Here is a 21,938-nt window from a genome sequence, read left to right as displayed (position 1 = left end):
AAATTATACACTTACAATTATTTATATGTTAATCATTGCAATATGAAAACGTTTTTGCGTGAATGTTCATGAAACATTAAATATAAATAAAAAAAATGGATATACCTACAAGTGAACATCTAACTACAAGCAATGGTTACCTAATGGCTAAATGCTCGTAACTAAGTTTGCTTCATAGATATTCCGTAAACGAATAACAACTTCTGCATGTGATATTTACACCAACATTAATTACTTATTTATCATTGATCTACTGAACATCTCATTAGTATGAGGTACTTTGTATCTAAATAGTATTTTATACAATCGTGATATAATAGAGAGCTTTTTAGTCGAGTACCGGGATTAGGCAACGAAGCTTGCTGAGTTGCCTAAGGTAAGGTACGAGATTGAAAAGCTTGATTATATCACTATTGTATACAATACTTTTTCTACGAGTCAACAAAAATAATACTTTGAACTAATAGAAGCATATAGGTAAACAAACCAAAAGTATACAGCTATTTAAGACACGCGAGCAGCCGCGATACCTTCATACTCGTACGCGCCCCGCCCGCCGGAGCCCGAACGACACATTCTCATAACTCATGAGGCCCTGGTACTTGCTCCTTGCTAAATTCAATATTTAGACAATTTTTTTCTTGATTTTGGCCACCGTAGGCTATGGAGACTAACAAGCAACGCTAAGCGATTTTCGTAGTCTATGGATGTTGCTATATTAAGGGTGTCACATGTGCGTTTATGGCTTATGAAGTAATTGTTTCTACTGTACAACCAATTGCAATTGCTCTGCAATTGTTTGTACTGTATAAATAATTAATTTGAGCTATCGTTTTGTTTCGTCCTCTTGACCAGGGTGAGCTGTGGTCAATTTGATTATATTTGACTAAACCGTTTCGAAATGAATATTATAGTTTAGTTGGTAGCCCATACATGAAAAGTACCCAATAACAGTTTGGTATAAAAAATCTTAATTCAACCATTACAGTCGACGAGTAGAAAAAGATGTTTTGAGAATGCACCGTTTATGAATTTGAGGACCTACTTAGACTAAATAATACTTGAATCTCTCGTCTAGCCTTTCACTATTAAAGTAATGTGAAAGCAAATTAAACTATCAATGTCTTTAAATTCATAATATATCATATTATATTATATAATGTTAACGACTATTTCAGAATAAAAAGATTATCAGTTGTTCCAATTATTTTATACATAGTTAATTTTCATCTGTAGGGAGAGCGGCTACAGGTTTATGAAGCAGGAGCGGCTACAAAAAATACACTTGTGAATGTCACACTGACCTATAACGCGTCAGATTTTGGTTTGGACACAAGCTCGCATCACGGAATTGACGTATGTATCACGTTTTCATACACATAGGGAAGATATTTTGGCCTCTAACAAATATAAGTAGTAGAAACATTATCAAGGTGATCGTTTTTGGACTTGATCAATTTCTTAATTTCATCGTTTAAAAGTTAAAAATTACGTTTATGTTTGGAGGACCAATGTTGCATTTTAATTTTATTTTACTTGCGAACCGTGTATGAGTAGTAAAAAAGCGTTCTATTTTCTCCCTTTAATTGAAAAAAAGTAGTCACTGACAGATGATTAATGAAAACAATGAAAGCCCGTTGATAGTTCAGACAAAGGTTACTTTGCAATTTCTATTACTAAACAAATAGTAAAAATTACATTTCCAGTTATAGATTCGTAAAAAAATACCTCGCTCGAGAATCTCAAGGTGACATTTTCCTTAGTATGAGATTGTGGACTTGCATCTATAGTTCAAAATGAGAAATGAATGTCACTATCTCTTCGTAATAAACAAACTCCTCCCTACATTTAAGTTAAAATAACCTACAAGGTGTATTTCCGGCTTGAGTTCGCGCATATTTTATTTAGATTATTGGTTACATACAAAATGAAACCACCAAAAAATAACATCAGATTCGCTAGAATGAATTTAAAAAAAAACTGTTAGGCTCGGCTACTACTCGTAACACTGAACAGCAGTAAAAACAAATCTGCATGCAATAAGTACGTCTCATTGTCGCACTAATGAATGCTAAATCGATTCACGCAAAAACGAACCGTCCTACAAAGGTTTCAGAAAAGATACTCGTATTTATCTTAGCTACGTTCTGCTAAGGCAGTTAAGCTTACGATTGTCACCGTAGGGAGAGGTTTAATATCGTTAGTGCTGGTAATAGGAAGTGGCCCAGGATGTAGTAGCTCGGCGATGACGATTGCATGGCCGCTGGGTTTTCACCTGAAACAAGAGTGTAATGTTAAATATATAATATAGTTACCATGTAACAACTTAATATAATGTTACAAGGTAAAATAGTTTTTAAATTTATAAGGTTTTACTAAATGATTAGTTTATTCGTTTCATAAACTCATGAAAGTTTGCAGGATAATATTAAATGCAGTAAATGAGAATAAAAAAAAAAAACAATATCGAAAAAAAAAAAAACATTTTAGCATGAATCAAAAAGCTTTTTAAGCAAATTGTTCGTTTTCAAAAGCACAACAGCCTTTGTTGGCTATTACATAAAAGATTTCTCATGAAATAAAAAGGTTGAATGTATTTCTGCTAAATAAACTTGCCGTTTGATCTGTGATATTAATTATTGTTAACTGAAATTCGTGAATATCTTTATTTTATTAATTAATTCAGTGTATTAACTGCTGTTTATTTTTGCGTCTGACAGACAGCAGGGGCGCGATATTACCTTAAGCATATTTTAGCAATAAGACGTATCGTTAAACGGGTAACAAAAGGCAATATTTAATACTTTTTACCTACGTATTGCAAGGGATATCTAAAGTTTAAAACAACGATTTTAATGAAAATGTATTAATCTTAACTGTTCTAAATTGATCACAAAAAGTAAAATTTTATCTTAAAACATTACTAAGATTCTTAGTTTTGAAATAAAATTAAAAAATGAAAAAATCACAAGTTTTAATAATTCCTTTCTTAGAATATATCGAAAAATGCTTCAATGGCAGAGCCGTTAATAGATGTGATTGGTTAAAAAAACCGAGTCTCAGGCATTTACTCATTCGTTCATTCAGCCGATATGAGAATTTTATGGTCAATAAAGCTTTTTGATTGGGATTTGATCGCTGGATTTTCTGAGCTTTACCTATTCTCATGTCCGAATTTTATATGAACATAACCTTGGCAACGATATCGTAGAATATTAAAAAGTTTATACATCTAAAAACATTATAGCGATAAGGCCGCCTGTTTTTATAGGTAAAAAACTTTACTACAACCCTTCTTACGTGGTGCGTGTACAATAAAAAAAAACCGCATAAGTATAATTAAGTATAATTATCTTCTTCCTCGCGTTGTCTCGGCATTATGCCACGGCTCATGGGAGCCTGGGGTCCGCTTGACAAGGAATCCCAAGATTCGGCGTAGGCACTAGTTTTTACGAAAGCGACAAATCCTGACCTGACCTTCCAATCCAGGGGGTAAACTAGGCTTTGTTGGGATTAGTCTGGTTTCCTCACGATGTTTTCCTTCACCGAAAAGTGACTGGTAAATATTCAATGATATTTCGTACATAACTTCCGAAAAATTCATTGGTACGAGCCTGGGTTTACAGTTAGATTGTTAGAGTATTCGAATTTGTCAAATATTCGACTATTCAGCCGAGCTCATTTTTCGAATATTCGAATATTTTTTATTACTCGAAAAAATCTATTTCATCCGATATAGGTACAGTTTATGTGTGTTTTTCCGGGTATTTTTTACAGTGAGAGTGATATGACCTTGTAATATTTTTTATGATATTTTTATATTATTTATTGTCAAACTAGGTTTAGTTTAAAATGAAAAATGGAACAGTTACTATTTAAATAATGCGGGCCAAAGCACTTCCCCATCCAGCATATACCTACACGTAAAGACATAACAGCTAAAGGAAAACTCATTCAATTCTCTACAGTATCCTTGTGCATCAAATCCCAAATTCAAACTATTTCCTATAACGTCTACAACTGTTGCGGCTGTTGCTCATTCTCACTGGTTTCTATTCTACTGGTTTTGCAAATGGGGATAGTAAAGAAAATAAATGACGCTAAGGAGGTTTATATGGAATATTGAATCGTCCTAGTGTTAAGTACGTATTGCTCAACGCTTTTACGGTTGCAGCCTCTTTGGGTCCCATATAGATTAGGAGTCCGGGAACTGCCTAACAATCTTATCAGAATATTTAGCGTCAGTGCAAGTTATTATTAGCCAAATAGACGAGGTAAACTATTACGTTGGCAACTAATAAACCCGCCACTTTTTTCGATCGATTGCCAGAACAATGTAGAAGCTTCTAGAGCATTTCACCGCAGTATATAAATCGAGCGTGAATCAATCACTCCACCATTGCGCAACTGAACTTCAAGGAGTAAAGTTTAGAAGAAATATGGAGATTTCTTGTAGGGAACTTCGACTACTCCTACGTCACGAATTTCGTTTAGGTCGAAAAGCGACCGAAGCAACTTCAAATATATGTGCAACGATGGGTGAGGATGTGCTCTCTTATGATACCACTAAGCATTGGTTCCGGAGGTTCAGGGAAGGAAATTTTGAACTTTCTGATGAACCTCATCCAAAAAGAGAGAGAGTTAAGAGAGGTATGGGCATTGTGAATGTCATCTCGCTCTGTGTGGTAGGGCACAGCACAGCGGATGTCATTCCAGATCTAGAGCAGAGCCCAACTGGGGAAGTACCTCCACCTTACAGAAAATCGCAGCCAAATAACACTAGACCCTACTCATAGTGTTGTGTTCCTGCCCGTGAGTAAGGTTGCCAGAGCTCAACGAGGGGAGGGAGGGGGTTAGGGTCGGCAACGCGCATGTAACTCCTCTGGAGTTGCAGGCGTACATAGGCTACGGATACTGCTTACCATCAGGCAGGCCGTATGCTTGTTTGCCACCGACGTAGTATAAAAAAAAAGACCGCCTACAATAAATGTGGAGGAATTAGAATAGCTTATAGAAACCGATCCTAGATTAAGTTCACGCTGTTTGGCAGAACAACTTCACTGCTCACACACTGCAATAGAAAATCATCTCCACGCCTTGGGATTCACTTGGAAATATTCTACTTGGTTGCCACATGAACTGACGAGTTTACAAATTCAGAAGAGAGCCGACACATGTATGGAGTTGCTAAGTTTTCATCGTACCACTGAGTGGCTGCGTGATGTTATCACAGGGGATGAAAAGTGGGTCCTGTATGTCAACTATACCCGCAAGCGCCAGTGGCTTCGAGCTGGGGAAACGGGCGTACCGACACCAAAACCTGACACAAGTAAATAGGTTCTTTTGAGTGTGTGGTGGGGAATAAATGGAATTATTTACTGGAAGCTGTTTAAGAGAGGTAGGGCACAACGTAATGTCATCACGCTTGAATCTGGAGCAGCCCAACTGGGGGAGTACCTCCACCTTACAGAAGACCACAGCCATAATAACCTGCTGCCTGCTCTGTAGGTACGTAGTGTTGTGTTCCTGATGGTGAGTAAGGTTCCCAGAGCTCCAACCCCCAACCCCCCCCCCACTCACTAATGATGATGGCGCAGTTAAAGAAGCTACCCCAGGAGGGTACCAGCTGCGGTAGCGCTGGAGAATCCCTCGCTGGGCTTCCATGCTCAGGTAACATCATACCTGAGCGTGGACGCCGAGGCTGCCCCACGTCGTACTCTGGGGGGGGGCAAAACCGCGCTCAATCGTCTGCCATCTGCCCGAGGCAAGAGCAAAGCAGCTGTGGCACCCCCTGCCACCCTGACCGTGGACTTCTGCAACATCAGGGGTTTACATTCTAATCTTAATGCTGTCCACCTACACCTCGAGACAGCAAAGCCGGCCTTGCTCTTTTTGACCGAGACGCAGATATCGTCACCGGCGGACACATCATACCTCTCCTACCCTGGGTATGGACTGGAACACTCCTTTTCGCCTAGGGCTGGGGTGTGCGTGTACGTCAGGGATGATATCTGTTCTCGCCGCCTCAGAAATCTTGAAGGTAGGGACCTTTCCACCTTATGGCTGCGTATAGACAACGATGACCATCCCCGCGTCTATTCGTGCCTATATAGGTCCCATAGCGGTGATGCCGAAACTGACCGACTCATGGAGCAGATCCAAATGGCTGCAGACTCTGTGCAGCAACAGATCCCATCCGCTGAGATCATTATACTTGGCGATTTTAACGCCCACAACGCCGAATGGCTTGGTTCAAGCAAGACTGATCATGCGGGTAGATCTGTATATAACTTTGCTCTGGCATATGGCCTGACACAATTGGTTAGTGCGCCTACGCGAATCCCAGATGTGGAAGGCCACGAACCTTCCCTGTTGGACCTTCTGCTGACCTCTCATCCGGCTGACTATCGTGTATCCGTTGAAGCCCCACTCGGTTCTTCGGATCACTGCCTGATCCGGAGTACAGTGCCACTCGCGTGCCCGCCGCGTCGGCGAGTTGCTTGTAGCCGCCGTGTGTGGCACTATAGGTCAGCAGATTGGGACGGGATGCGGTCCTTCTTTGCATCCTACCCTTGGAGGCAGGTTTGCTTCACGCCGGATGATCCCAACGTCGTTGCTGATTCTGTTGCTGACGTGGTGCTACAGGGAATGGAGCTATTCATTCCGTCCTCTGTGGTTCCTGTTGGTGGCAAATCCCAACCCTGGTTTGGTCATTCCTGCAAAAAGGCCTCTCGCCGAAAGCAAGAGTGTTACCAAGCCTGGGTAGATGCAGCGGCAGTACGGGATGTAAAGACTAGCGCATTAAAAAAGGAGTTTAACTATGCCTCCAGGTCCTTCAAAAGAGTTATTGCCAGAGCAAAGTCGCTGCACATTGGTAGAATTGGCGAGAAATTAGAGCGCCTTCCTTCGGGAACTCGTGCGTTCTGGTCTCTTGCCAAAGCTATCCAGGGGAATTTCTGCACGCCATCTTTTCCGCCTTTGCACATAGGAGATGATTCCTTGGCCCACGACGCAAAAGACAAAGCCGATCTTTTAGGTAAACTCTTTGCGTCCAACTCGACTTTGGATGACGGGGGATACGCGCCGCCGACCATACCGCGGTGCGAGAGCTGTATGCCGGATGTCCGGTTCAACCAAAGTTCAGTGCGTAAAGCACTTCTTTCCCTCGACACTCATAAGTCGAGTGGGCCCGACGGAATCCCTCCGATTGTGCTGAAGATATGTGCTCCTGAGTTGGCACCGGTCTTAACGCGTCTTTTTCGGCTCTCTTACTCTTCTGGCGTAGTCCCAACCTCGTGGAAGTCAGCTTTGGTACACCCGATCCCTAAAAAAGGCGACCGCTCAAATCCATCCAACTACAGGCCAATAGCTATAACCTCCCTTTTCTCGAAGATAATGGAGTCCATTATCAACTGCCAGCTCCTTCGGTACCTAGAGGACCACCAGTTGCTTAGTGACCGACAATACGGATTCCGTAGAGGCCGCTCGGCTGGTGATCTTCTAGTTTACCTGACACATCGTTGGGCACAGGCGATCGAGACAAAGGGTGAAGCATTGGCTGTTAGTTTGGATATAGCGAAGGCCTTCGATCGCGTTTGGCATAAAGCACTTCTTTCGAAGCTACCATCTTATGGGCTTCCCGAGAGATTATGTGTATGGGTCAGGAGCTTTCTAGCAGACAGAAGCATAAAGGTCGTAGTTGACGGTAAATGCTCAGACTCCATGTCTGTGAATGCTGGTGTCCCCCAAGGCTGTGTGCTATCACCCACCCTATTCCTTCTTCATATCAATGACATGCTGCAAATCAGCGGCATTCATTGTTATGCTGATGATAGTACGGGTGATGCGTCTTACACCGGCCGCACTAATATCTCTCGGGAAAACGTCATAGAGAGCCGGAACAAACTTGTGTCTGAAATTGAGACTTCCCTAAAAGAAGTCTCTGAATGGGGTCGACTTAACTTAGTCCGTTTCAACCCTACCAAGACACAAGTTTGCGCGTTTACCGCAAAAAAGTTAGAGTTTGTCGTATCACCTCGTTTTGAGAGCACTCCCCTGACTGCCACACCCGGTATCGGAATCCTTGGCGTCGACATCTCGAGTGAAGTCCAGTTCCGCGGCCATATAGAGGGTAAGGCTAAATTAGCCTCAAAAAAGCTCGGTGTGCTCAACAGATCGAGACAGTATTTCACACCGGCCCAACGCCTACAGCTTTATAAGGCGCAGGTGCGCCCGCACATGGAATACTGTTCTCATCTATGGGCAGGGGCACCCCAGTACCAGCTTCTCCCTCTGGACCGCATCCAACGAAGAGCGACTCGAATTGTCGACTGCCAGTGTATTTCGGATCGGCTTGACTCCTTGGCGCTGCGTAGAGATGTGGCCTCGCTCTGCATTTTCTATCGCATGTACAACGGGGAGTGCTCCGAGGAATTGTTCGGATTAATCCCTGCCGCTTCTTTTCGCCATCGCCCTACGCGACAACATTTCCATCCTCACCACTTAGATGGTTGGCAGTCCTCAACTGTGCGTTTTTACAGGAACTTTCTGCCTCGCACTGCTAAACTGTGGAATGAACTGTCGCCTGCGGTATTTCCGGACCGATACGACCTTCAAACCTTCAAGAAAAGAGCGTACTCCCATCTTAAAGGCCGGCAACGCACTTACAACCCCTCTGGTGTTGCAGGTGTCCATGGGCGGCGGTAATCGCTTACCATCAGGTGATCCGTCTGCTCGTTTGCCTCCTCTACCATAAAAAAAAAAAAAAAAAAAAAAGCTCTTGCCAACTAACAGTACAATCACAGCTGTGATTTACTGTGACCAACTGGGTCGTATTGCGACTAGTTTACCAAAAAATCAAAGTAAAGTGTACTTCTTACATGACAACGCCCGACCCCATATAGCTAAAGTGACTCGTGAAAAAATAATTTCACTTGGATGGACTGTCCTTCCCCACCCACCTTATTCACCAGATCTTATGCCTTCTGATTTTCACTTGTTTCGTTCGCTATCTCATTATTTAAAAGAAAAAAAAATCATGGATGAGGATTATCTGAAAACCGAACTCACTGACTTCTTCAATCAAAAACCGAAAGACTTCTACAGGGAAGGTATTATGTCTTTACCAACGCGTTGGCGACAGATGATAGAAAACGGTGGTGCTTACAATATCAAGAAATAATTGTATTTAGTTCTCTAAAAAATAAAATAATCTTGTACAGTGAGATGGTAGGTTTATTAGTTGCCAACCTAATAATATGGTGCTAAAATATTTTACTGTGTGCTACTTTTATTTATTAGTAAGTGAATTGGTAGCGTTTATATCTTGCCATACAAACTTTTTCTGATCATGTAACAAACATTAAATTAATACAAGTAGGTACTATAGGCATGTAAACATCTTTGTACCATATGTAAACAGTATATTATATAGGTAAATCTACGAAAAAATCGCAATAAAATATACTAATCATTTTCTTCCTCTTCAAAAACCGATATCCTCATTAACAGGAACATCAAGCTCAAATATAAGGAATCAACCTAATGAGCACCAATTTACTGATTTACTCAAGGAAACGAGAACACGAAAATTCAATTACCTTCTATAGATGCTTAGAAACATGTCATAATCTCCTTAGCTCGTTACATAATAACCGTTTTAAGGCATTTAAAATGGAGCAGAGTTGAAAAAACTTCTTGGAAAGTTAGACGGATTACTTAAGGTCCAGATTTTAGGAAAAGTTACTTAATGGTCTCATTTGTGCAAGCGAGATTTTGCTTGGAATCAGAAGACTAAAACTTTTTAAATACATTTTAGATTTATAGACTTGAATAAAATATTTATACGAAAATGGACCCGGGTTCCTATGTCCTTAAACTATGTCTAAAAGAGAGGTATGGGTACGGTGAATGTCATCTCGCTTTATGTGGTAGGGCACAGCACAGCGGATGTCATTCCAGATCTAGAGCAGGCCCAACTGATGAAATACCTTACAGAAAACCGCAGCCAAATAACACTAGACCCTTCTCATAGTGTTGTGTTCCAGCCGGTAAGTAAGGTTGCCAGAGCTCAACGAGGGTGCGGAGGGTTAGGGTAACTGATTTAACATCTCGATTTGCAGGCGCCGATAGGCTACGGAGACTGCTTAGCATCAGGCGGGCTGTATGCTTGTTTGCCATCGACGTAGTATTAAAAGAAAATAATCAAAGTTATGAATTATTTGTCGACTATAACGTAAAATATCAAAATTGTTCTTACTTTATAAGTAGGCTAATCACTTAATGATTGCCTCTTTAAAGTGCTGTTAATGTTATGTTTTTCAAAGTAATTCATCTGCAGCCTTTAAATAAAGTTAAAGGGGCTAATCGTCAAAAAGGCCCTGAACATGCCAAACTAATCCAGAGGACGAGGTAGATCCCTCGCTTCCTGGTTGACTAAAGTGCCAAAGAAGATGAAACAGGACAGCCTAACTACGTAGACAACCCTGAACAGAACTCTTTGGCGTAAATTTACAAGGGACCCGACCTCAGACGAGCTGGGAAGAGGATTGCCCAAAGAATAAGAAGGACTGATTGTTGGAGGGGGCAATACTAGTACGCGTATACATGTTTAGAGACTTTTATACAAAGTAAGCTATTCAAACGATGCAAAACGTCACTATGTGCGAAATAAATACATTGCCGCTCGAAAAAAAAAATGCTGTTGTGGTTAAGAGTAAATTAAAATTTATTTTCAGAATCATTTTATACCACTAAAACCTACTTACGTCTCGTTTAAGTTTGTGGTTATATCAAAAATACACGGAGTATAATACAGGGTGATTCATGAGACGTGAGCTGGACTAAGCCTACACAATCAGTAAATGTTAATGAATCGTTCACCATCATATTTAAGTAAAACAATCACGCTTTTTATCTGTTATTTAACTTTTTCTTAAGGACAAATTTGATTATCTACAATCATGGACACCCTACAACACTTAATTAACAAAGATAAAACCTCTTTAACCGTTATGACAGCACTTTGATTATGAAGAAAATAAAATGTCACACTTGAGTGAGATACGATTTTATAAAAGTAACCAGACTCCGATGACATTCAATTTGTTACTTATTATGGATAAAACAAAGAGGGTGACCATAAATATCGTAAATAAAATAAAACTCTTTTTTTTGAACAGTAAAAATTAAATTAACGTTAAGCTCACAAATACTGGTACGAAACAGTTGCTGATAATTTACCGAATATGCAGGCTTGATCCTGCTCACGTCTCCTGAATCATCCTGTATATACATAGAAAACACCCATGACTCGGGAAAAAATATCCATGCTCATCACACGAATTACCAGAATTTTAACCCAGGATCATTGGCTTCATAGACAGGGTCACTTTGCCAGACAGGTAGTCCAAATTATTCATATTAAACTTTAACTTTCTCAAATGTTTGCTGCGATTTTATTTGGAAAATTGACTGAGATCAAACAAAGTCTTGTTTCCCTCTGCGTTAAAGAGGCCTATGGAGTTTGTTTGCGTAAAAAAAACAGCAGGAATGCCAATTCTTGGGGTTAGGCAACTGAGCTGATTTCTTACGTTTTAGCATGAAATAAAAATCAATTAATTATGTTATGGTGCAAATTTGTAGTCCGTTCTTGTTTCTGAAATTTCATTTCTTTGCAAAACTGTCTATCGGAGTAACGTAACGTAAGTATATAAGTTAATTGTCTAAGACATGTTTTTATTCACATAAATTGAAATTTAACGTCTCTTGATTTTATGTATTGTGAAGGTTGGATATCTTCACAGTCTTTTTGAAGATAACTGGCAACAGTTATACATTTGAATTCAGAACTATCGCCCTGCCAGATGAATAAAGATCTGCAGACGGGCATTCGGAAGGTGGCATTCATTTAGGGTAGTCGATATGTGTGATCTTGCTAAAAGAAAAAAAAAGTAATATCAGAAATCTACGTCTGAGTTTATATTCGCCACCACGGTTAAACCACATTCCCTTATTACAGTCCTAACTAGATACAATGCTATGATGTTTCCATGAAAACGAAGAATTAAGTACACACGACCTTTTGGCGTTATTAGGGTATCGGCGCTTTTGAGTTAAAATCGGAAAATTTAGCAATTGCAGAGAGCTTCCTGCGGGCCGACAGCTTCGTTCGATCGTTCGTCTTTTACCTCTCTATGTTGGGCAGTATTTCGTACTTACTTGAAAGGTCGGACTCTCCGAGTCACTATCGATGGAGCGGATATAGCGGAGAGGAGGCACACGTGCAATCGGGGGTACCTACCGGCTCGGTCTATGGTCCACTGGGGTACATCATGCATGTAAACAGTGTGACAAATGTAGTGCGGAACTGCTCCACTTACATGTATGATGATGACACATGTCTACTTTATGCTGACAAAGACCCTAATATCATACAAACATGTATACAGGAAGATTTTGAAAATATATTCAAGTGGTCTCACGATAACGGAATCATTTTGGATACAGAGAAAACAAAATTTTTGCTTATAAGTTCCCCGTATACTAAAAAGTGCCATAATCCTGTTAAATAATTGGTCACACATATGATTAAAATTATTGGTCACACATATGATTGTTTACATACCAACAAACATAATTGTAAATGTAGAATAATAGAAGTAGTTCAAAATTTCAAATATCTGGGTTTAACTATAAATAGTCACATTAATTGGAAAATACATATAAACATAGTGTGCAATAGGCTAAGGTCCATATTATGTAAAAAATTATCTTAAAAATATTGTAAATAAAAAAAAACTTACGTATCATTCACTGGCTGACGTTGTAATTGGATATGGATTGATAGCCTACGGACATACTTTTAAAACCTATCTAAACCATGTGCTTAATTTACAACTGAGACTGTTAAAAAACATTACAAACGAAAATACCATAAAAACCTGTAAGAATGATAACGCAGCCTTATTCAAAACATTAAGCGTCATACCAGTGCATGACAAGGTTAGATATTTATTAGCAACTGATCAGTTTAAATGTTCTGAGTTTAAAACGCCGCGAGTGCACACACGACCGCAAAGAGGGTCAGAGCGCCGTAGGTACGCGGAGCCCACCGCCAACAACTACTATGGTCAACGAACGCGCAGCTATCTTACACCGCGAATTTTTAACAAAATTTCCTTTGAAGACGAGTGTAACAGCAAAAACGTGTTTAAAACGAAACTGAAAAAGTTGCTACTAAATACCTCAACTCAAAACGTGCCTCAACTTAAAAATAAATAAATAAACTATAAAACAATCCCAAGCTTGGGCAACTAGTTTTTACAGATAAGAAAAACAATACACACCTACATACATACTCACCTACATAAATACTTAGATAAATAAATAGTTCATAAGATCGGGTACACAAAAACTGTAAGTGAGTGCAACATTCGCCGATAAACGTTATGTTTGGCGATATATTATGTAATGTATATTGTACCAACTTTTTTTGATAAATAAATAAAATAAATAAATGACCTACATGTATTTGAAATACAAACAAGTACTCGTATTTTGTATAGGTAAGAGTATATAAATAAGCGTCCTTATACGCTATATTAAGATTGATATTGATATAATATACATCAATTTATGATCAGCATATGCTACTCAGCAGCAGTTGAGAGTCTGTTTTGACTGACATTTTGAATACACGTAGATTCATTCACCAAGTAGACGGAAATTAATTGACATAATTAATTTCCGTCTAATACAACGTACAAATGTGTCTGCCAGATAGATCGGACGTCTGACGTGTATGGTGGGAGTTGATCCGACACGGACAGATCTGAACATATATCCTTGGCTAATAAGTATGGGAATTAAGATATTTTGAAAGGAATTTATTCTTTAATTCATATTCCGTAAAAAGTATTGACAGATAAGTTTCGTAAAAATTTATAAAATTTATTTTGTATTTGTAGTACATTCTTTTGGACACTGTATGTTGTACCTACACCAAAGTAAGTAGTTTATATTTTGTAGTTCAAGTACTTTTTAAAATGTATTTTGTAATTTGTATTTGAAATACGATGAAGCCAGCACTTTGTCCGTCTGTTTTAAATTTTAAATTAACCTTTAGTTTTAAATTCCTTTTAAGGACTGCATAAGTATTATTATTATTATTATTTCGTGATTAAACGACGAAAATATCGATCAATTCAATCACTTTCATCTTCCGCTGCTAGATGGCGCCTGTAGCGTATATAAGTATAGCAGTGGCAAAAAGAGGCGGGGTCATTGCCCACCCGCGCGCGCGGTTGGGAGGCTAGCCGCCATTAACAACCAGCCTAGGCTAGGGGTAAGCAACTTTTTTTTTTAACATTTAATTTTTTACTTCTTTTTTGCATTTCATTTTATGTCTTTCAAAACATGGAAGTGACATTTCGTAATTGTAATTTGATAGCGGTTATGCCTTAAAACGATATATTTGTTACACTCGTTAAGTATATATATAGACACGGAATAACAATACATTTTAAATAATGTGGGCTATCATTCTTTTAATTTTTAAATTTACGACAGAAACTCTATGCCACTTGACAATTTATGAGCCTGATCCAAACATTTTAATATTACATAAAAGGGCTTAGCGGGCTTATGGTCAGGCACAGCCGTATGACTTTTGTGAAAATTGACCTTTAGGAAGTTCAAAAGAAAAAGAGAAGTGTAACTACCTATCTAATGAATGAATTATAATTAGCTAGAACATAAATTTCATACGTTAAGTGCAGTATCACGCGGCATTATGGTTTAATATGTAGTTATTCAGAGAAGATGTAGATTTATAAAATCTAAGCACAGTTCAAAAAATGATGCATTAACATACAAAAGTGAGAGCTCTAGTTGAATTACTGTAGTAAGATACTTTTACTATTTGGCGATACCCGACACCATGTAGCTGACGTGAAAAATATTATCTTTACGGGAGCTATAGGCACTCAAATCTTTTTTTTATCATATCATATCAGTGATTCAATGTACACGCGGTAACTTGGCCCCAATTTTAACCTGTACCTTTAAAGATCTCCTCATAATGTCTAGGATATTTTAGATAAAAACATTGAAATCAGTTTCAGTGGATCTTAACTTAAAAATATGACTCAGAGTCCTGATTACATAAAAAACTAAACGAAGTGGTTTTTCTCAAAAAGGGATACTATAAAATAGATGACTACTTGGGAGACACGGAATCATGGTCAAGTATCCAGTCTCAAAAGCTGTAATAGTTTTGCGTGCAGTGTCCCGGAGAGGCATATGGCGCTGTTGTTTCTAGCTATTCAACCGTACCTATGTATGAATGTTTGTTATGTTTTAGTTATTTTGATGAAGACATTGACATATTAAATACATAGTAGTTATGTATTCTGTAGAACTAGTTTTAAGATTGTTAGCTTGACAGTCTCCTGACGTGAAACATGTATTTCATACAATTTTTTATTTTTTTTATTCTTTGACATTTGGAGAACCTTTACACCTCCAAATCTTATTAATGTCATTATTATTGTGTATTATTATTTTTCTCAGACCGTGGGGACCTTATACATCTCCAAATATAATGTATTAACCGTGGAGACTATACGTCTCTGTCATACTGTATAATATATTTGACTTGGTACATAGTAGTTATGTATTCTGTGGCATTAGTTTATGAGACTGCTAGTTTAACAGTCCAGACGCGGTTTATTTATTTAGTATAAATTTTATTTTGACACTTGGAGAAACTTTTTACACCTCCAAATTTTATTAGTATTAGTACTCTGACATTGGGGACCTTTTACATCTCCAGATTTAATGTTTGTGTGTTGACGACCAGTCTGGCCTAGTGGGTAGTGACCCTGCCTATGAAGCCGATGGTCCTGGGTTCAAATCCTGGTAAGGGCATTTATTCGTGTGATGAGCATGGATATTTGTTCCTGAGTCATGGGTGTTTTCTATGTATTTAAGTATTTATATATATTATATATATCGTTGTCTAAGTACCCTCAATACAAGCCTTATTGAGCTTACTGTGGGACTTAGTCAATTTGTGTAATAATGTCCTATAATATTTATTTATTATTTATTTATTTAATGTGTTTTTAACCATAGAGACTATACATCTCTATTGTATTGTAGTAATTATTTATTTTAAGATTATTATAATGTAATGTTTACCCAGGTTACCCATTGGCTGTTGTATTTATAAATGTTATTATTTGTTTTTCATGTCATTATATGATGTTAGTATAAAATATGTTGTATTGACTTGTAAAAGAGCCTTTGAGGCCTACTTGCAGAATAAATTTTTGAATTTTGAATAATTTTTAATAAAATATAATTAAAAATTTCGAGCCGAGCCGAATCAAATATGTTGCCGTAATAGCATTCATTGTTTAGTACATTCGAACAAAAGCTAGTTTTTCAATATCTGCTACGGTCGTTATGTGTGGTGAGGCAGAAAATTAAATGATAGACGACGGTTGTACGAGACATTCTGAAGGTACCATAGTAGATTGTTAACCAAGCATTTACGTACCGTTTGTGATTTTATATGATGTTTTACTTGTTTCCAAGGACTTCCTCAAGGAAAATTTAATATGATTAGGAGTTAACATGTTACTGGAAACAATTTCCTTGACATAAGATTATCCTCCTTAGCTTGGCTCTTATCTTTTCTTTGCAGTTTGAATATTTTTTATGTGTAAGCAAGAATGTAAGTATGTTGGGCTATGCTGTAAACTTATGTTTGAAATAAGTAAATGATATACCTACTTGATATTTGTAAGACTTATTATTGTCCTTAATAGGTACGTAAAATTAATTTAATTTTGCGATTCAGCCATATATATGCTAATATTAAGACGTTCTTAATCGAACAGAACCTAGAACTTAACTTCATACTGTAACAGTAGCTGCTCTGTTAATTCTCGTCTTATTCCCGGCCGTTTCCCGGGGAATCAAAGGAAATTGTAAGCCCGAATCCGCAGAAGCTTTAGCTTTACATACATATACGATGCAAATGGGAGTTAAAATTGATACGGAAGCTAACAAGATTGCGGATACGATTGCTCAAAATGTATAAATAATAAAAATAAATGTAAAACGTTGTTGCAAATAGAAGAATAACAGTTTTTTCGAAATATTGTACTTCCCGCCACGTCATCCGCGTAGGAGAGCCGGGGTTTCAACCCTCAACCTCCGGATTGCAAATCAGACGCTCTTACTGCTAGGCCACCAGCGCTTCAATTGCCAAAGTTATACTGTTTTTGGTTATAAAGTAACAAATATCTAAATAGACAAACTTATAAATACAATAATAAACGAACGAAATACATATATCGATTTTAGAAGGCATCTATGCATATCTACTAGATGCTACACAAATAATTATTTGGGAAGGCACACGGCCACAGTTGTTGGTTTTTTCCTATATGACTATTCTGAATCCCAAGTCAAAGGTCACAAAGTCAAGTTCATATTACTAATGAAAAAAATTACGCATCTAATTTAAAAAAATCTTCAGGTACCCGGGCGAATCAGGTTTTATACCGACACTAATCCGCCCACGACATTATAACATGAATCGAAAAATCGCCTATAAAACTATATTCCTTTAATATAATTTTATGTTATATGTTTAAACAAGCGATTTTCTCTATATTACTCCTAAAAGGGTGTAGCAGGATAGCCTAGGAAAAATTGCCCCCAGCGATTTTGGGCCGAAACTGTAATCAAACGATGCCTTTTGGGGAGGTTATACTCTGCACAAAGTTTCATCCCTCTGTTACCCCCTGGGGGTGAAAAACACCCGATTAACCCCAAAACTGTTTTAATTATTTTTTCCTTAACTATGAAAGTGACGAATTTCAATTTTTTTACAAATATTAATAAGACTAAAAGCTATGTGTTAAAAAAATAATAACCCCCTAACCATTTAAATTCTTGTAAAAAAAAAACAAAAAAAAAGTATCACCCTGTATATCAAGTTTGGCTCATGGTACACACACCATTTTTTTTTTCAAAAATGAACCAATTTATATTCTACATTATACAAAAGTTTCATGGACCTACTCCAGAAGGAACACCCTTACAGCATGCACTTAGGCATACAGATGATATGGCTACCACCAGTTTTGATATTGACATATTCGCTCACGTCTACGTAAATTATTTTCTACACATCGCTAATATGCGAGTACGATTGAGATGCATAGAAAGTAAGTTACGAATAGACGTAAGCGAATACCTATGTCAATGTCAAAACTAGCGGTAGCGCTAATGGTCTGGTAACAACCATCAAAGTAGTAACAACCGAGTATTGACATTTGCGCCTATTAGTAGTTATTATTCGAAAAATTCGACAGCTTTCTAAGATTCTACAGTTGTCGGTTGCATTAGGTGACATTCGGATGGACGAATGACGTTTATAGCTGCATTAAGGTAGCGCTTGGTTCGGATATCAACTGCAGTTGCATTACTGTTGCTACGTTGTTGTTGCCACCACTTTATCCGTCAATTTCCATGATAAAATGAGTGTGATATTTGCTGCCCCATTATTGCCGCGATTATGACGTTCGTTCCATCATTGTCAGGTGAAAATTGTCACAGTGATGAAACAGCTGCTAGGTGTATGGAGTTTTCATTCTTACCATTAAATATGTGGACGTATATACTAGCAGGAACGGCGTTATTGGGCACACAAGTATAGTTGCCAGCGTGTTGCACAGACGCCGCTGGTATGAGCAGATCCGAGACGCGCTGCGCGGCGTCGGTGGTCACGTTGATGCCGCGCTCGGCGTCGTAGTTTATCATACGGCTGTTGTGATACCTGACGACAATAAATAATACTAATATACTGTACTCACTTTAGTAAATGAAGCCTTACTAATATAACGCGATAGAATTTCAACTACTCAAATAAAGGACAGGAGGTTGTACCTTACCCTATCTACTATTAAACTAATTAACTAAAATTCAACCAGGATTAAATAAAAATAGGAAAATAAATAAATTTGGCCATGTGATCGTCTAGTGTATTTACGTTGTGAACCTTAGTACCCTTCGTCTTTTATGTGAAAACTAATACGATTTGGGTTTTTCAAAACTATCCCTAAATATCCTATGAATTTGTATATATTCTATTGTTAGACAAATAAAAAAAATAGTAAATAATATATATTTTTTAGAATTTATCTCCTACCGGGCCCTACCGTGACCAGTTACCGTGAACAGTAGTAAGCCCTTTTTGTTTGTAATTTAAAACTTATATTTTCCTTTTAATATATCTCTTCGCTAACCTAGCTAGCTAAAGGAAAATATGTATATGTAACCATTGTAACCATAAGTAAATATATTGCAAAGAATAGTAAGTACAAACATACTTTATCTACTGTCACGCCCGGATGAAGACGGGTCTCTAAGCTAATTAATACCCATTTTATTTTATTTTATTTTATTTTTAATAGGTATTCCTAAGCACTATGTAATATTACTCTACCAACGTTTCGTAACCTAATTTCAGACGAGAAGAAACGCCAAGAAACTCATCTAAATGTACTATTAATGTATGGAATACTGAAAACAATCGTCTTTTAAATATGACTTTATTTACCCTTTCATTCCCCAGTTATAGAAAAGCTCAATTGTCACTAGTGAACTGCTCCGCCTGTCACTAGCTCCCTATAACAAAATTATTTAGTATGTCCTCAAATAACTTTGTTCCCCTATCTCACCCAATGTAAAAATATATAAACCTTCAATCATATTTAATGTACGAGCCTCAGTAACCCATCCATATGCTACTGAAGATAGATTTTAATTTATTTTTTAATTAAAAACAGTTAAAACTCTAATGATTTTAGTTTTGTATACAATCAAACTAAATGTGAAAGAAAATAAATAAACCTAACACCCAAATAATGACTCTACCCTAACTCTACCCCAAATTCACCTATTCTAATGTGTGTAAAACTAGAGGCGAACCTCTATTTTTACAGGGAGGAGTGTGTGTGTGTGAGGGACCCTAATTTAAGCTCTAAACGTTCGGCCGACAAAACCGAGGTATAGCAAACCCTAGTGTCTGTGTGATTGCCTCCCCCCGTCTGTGTTAGCCGAAGCCTGGGTACAGACGAATAAGGCGCCCTAATCATGTATATAATGTGTATAAATAAATATATTTAACAAGACAACGCTTCTTCAATTACCAACAGATTTCAATGAGTAAGGATTACTCCTAATGGTCCACACGTGAGACCCTCATATCCCTCTGTCAGACCTTGAAGAGAACGTAAGAGGTATAATCGTCACCTGTGTTGGTAAAAAGGCTGACGCCAGGCCCCTCTCGCGACCTGGACCTAACTCTCTACTGGATTCCCGAGTAAACCTGCTTGTCACCGTTTGGTTAGGTGTACTCGGTAGGTTGACCATGCAACCTGACACTGAACTGGCTCTAAAATACAAAAAATCCACAAAAATAAGTAAGTATTGACACTAAAATAACAATTGAACAGTTTGACAAAGAGCAGCATAGTAGCTACGCAATGTCAAACATTCAATCGTCAAAATATCAACCTTTGTTTTTACGTCTACGAATAAGCCAGAGAAAGTGACAATCCGACGGTCAAAAATATAATAGCGGTCCTGGCTTAAAACTGAGCTATTTATAACATTCGGCAAACGCTCCAGACGTGTTAGACGTTTCTCTCGTACTTATCGTAGGGTAAAGGCACCAATAGTCAGCCCCTCCACGAAATTTCTATGTTCAAGAACGTCTCATTTGCCCACTAATTGACCAATAAGAATTATGAATGTATTTACTCATCAATAATTTATTTTTATATTTTTATATTTTATTATATTTATTATTATATTTTTATAAAAAATAAAACGTAATTTAATTTAGCTTATGGTATATATGGTATAATAAATATTTCATTATTTTTTTTTTTTTTTTAATTGATAAAAATGTTTACATGACATTACAGTTGAACCAATGCGTCACGAAACTTAAACTAACTAATAATTATAAGTATTAACAATTATAAAAACAATAATGGCACATTAACAAATTAAATTGGGACAGTTGAGCACCTAGCATCCATCGACTCACAGAATCTCAAGCACTCACTATACACTGCCGCCCATCGCCAAGCAAATAGATCGCATTCAGGCGTCGATGCCAGGAGCGCATTGAGCAGTGAGAGGGCGCGGGGCAGCGGCGAGTTCCTGCGCGATACGGTGCGCGCCGGCGGCACGGCCAACAGGTCGCGTTGTCGTGGTCTGAGGGCCATTCTCGGGACGTCCGGAACAAACAGGCGCACGAGACCAGAAACAACTTCGGGACAGTCTGACTCCCCACGCAAGGCTCGGCATGCCATGACAAGGAGTTGGTAATTCCGCCTGACCTCCAAGGAATTGTACCCGAGGGAGCCGAGAAGATACTTTGTCGGGTACAGGTACGGATAGAATCCGAATATTTTTTTATAAAGGAACCTTAAAAACGCTTTCTGGACCTTCCCAAGCAGTAAAGCATACGTCGACTCGTAGGGGTTCCAAATGATCGACGAAGTCTCCAGCTTACTCCTTACTAGACCATTGTACACCATATTTATAGCCACCGGGTCATGAAAATCGCGAAGATTTCGGATTACAAAACCCAGCCTTTGAAAGGAGCTCTTCGCGAGAGAAAAAATATGCTCGTGAAAAGTTAGCCGTGCATCGAACACTACGCCCAGATCCTTGACGGAAAAGACACGATTTATTGGCTCTGACCCCAGTATATAATGCCCATATATAGCGGAACGAGAGCGGCTAAATGTACACACACAACACTTGACTGGGTTGAAATGAAGTTTATTGTGCAATATAATGCAAGGGCCCTTCCGCCAGCAATCAGCCTCCCGTCTACCAAGACA

General features: G+C 38.2%; 1 protein-coding gene and 1 long non-coding RNA gene across 3 annotated transcripts in view; both read right to left on the bottom strand.

Moving 5' to 3' along the window:
• Positions 1 to 1,247: 1,247 nt before the first annotated feature.
• The window catches only part of LOC133516218 (uncharacterized), a 145,494-nt gene continuing 124,803 nt past the window's right edge, over positions 1,248 to 21,938 (bottom strand). For both annotated transcript variants that reach the window (XM_061849030.1, XM_061849029.1), the window contains 2 exons: positions 18,675 to 18,853; positions 1,248 to 2,275 (listed from right to left, as the gene is read on the bottom strand). In XM_061849030.1, the coding sequence (XP_061705014.1) occupies positions 2,175 to 2,275; positions 18,675 to 18,853 (280 nt within the window). In that variant the 3' untranslated portion in view covers positions 1,248 to 2,174. The remainder of the gene's footprint in view (positions 2,276 to 18,674; positions 18,854 to 21,938) is intronic.
• LOC133516701 (uncharacterized) lies at positions 19,201 to 20,847 on the bottom strand. Its single transcript, XR_009799258.1, has 2 exons — positions 20,596 to 20,847; positions 19,201 to 20,473 (listed from the first exon to the last, which is right to left on the bottom strand). It is a non-coding gene; the product is annotated as an uncharacterized LOC133516701 (long non-coding RNA).

The sequence above is a fragment of the Cydia pomonella genome, chromosome 3 (genome assembly GCF_033807575.1).
Source record: "Cydia pomonella isolate Wapato2018A chromosome 3, ilCydPomo1, whole genome shotgun sequence".
Lineage (NCBI taxonomy): Eukaryota > Metazoa > Arthropoda > Insecta > Lepidoptera > Tortricidae > Cydia > Cydia pomonella.
The sequence above is the reverse complement of the archived record's forward strand: the minus strand, read 5'-3'. Positions and strand labels throughout refer to the sequence as shown.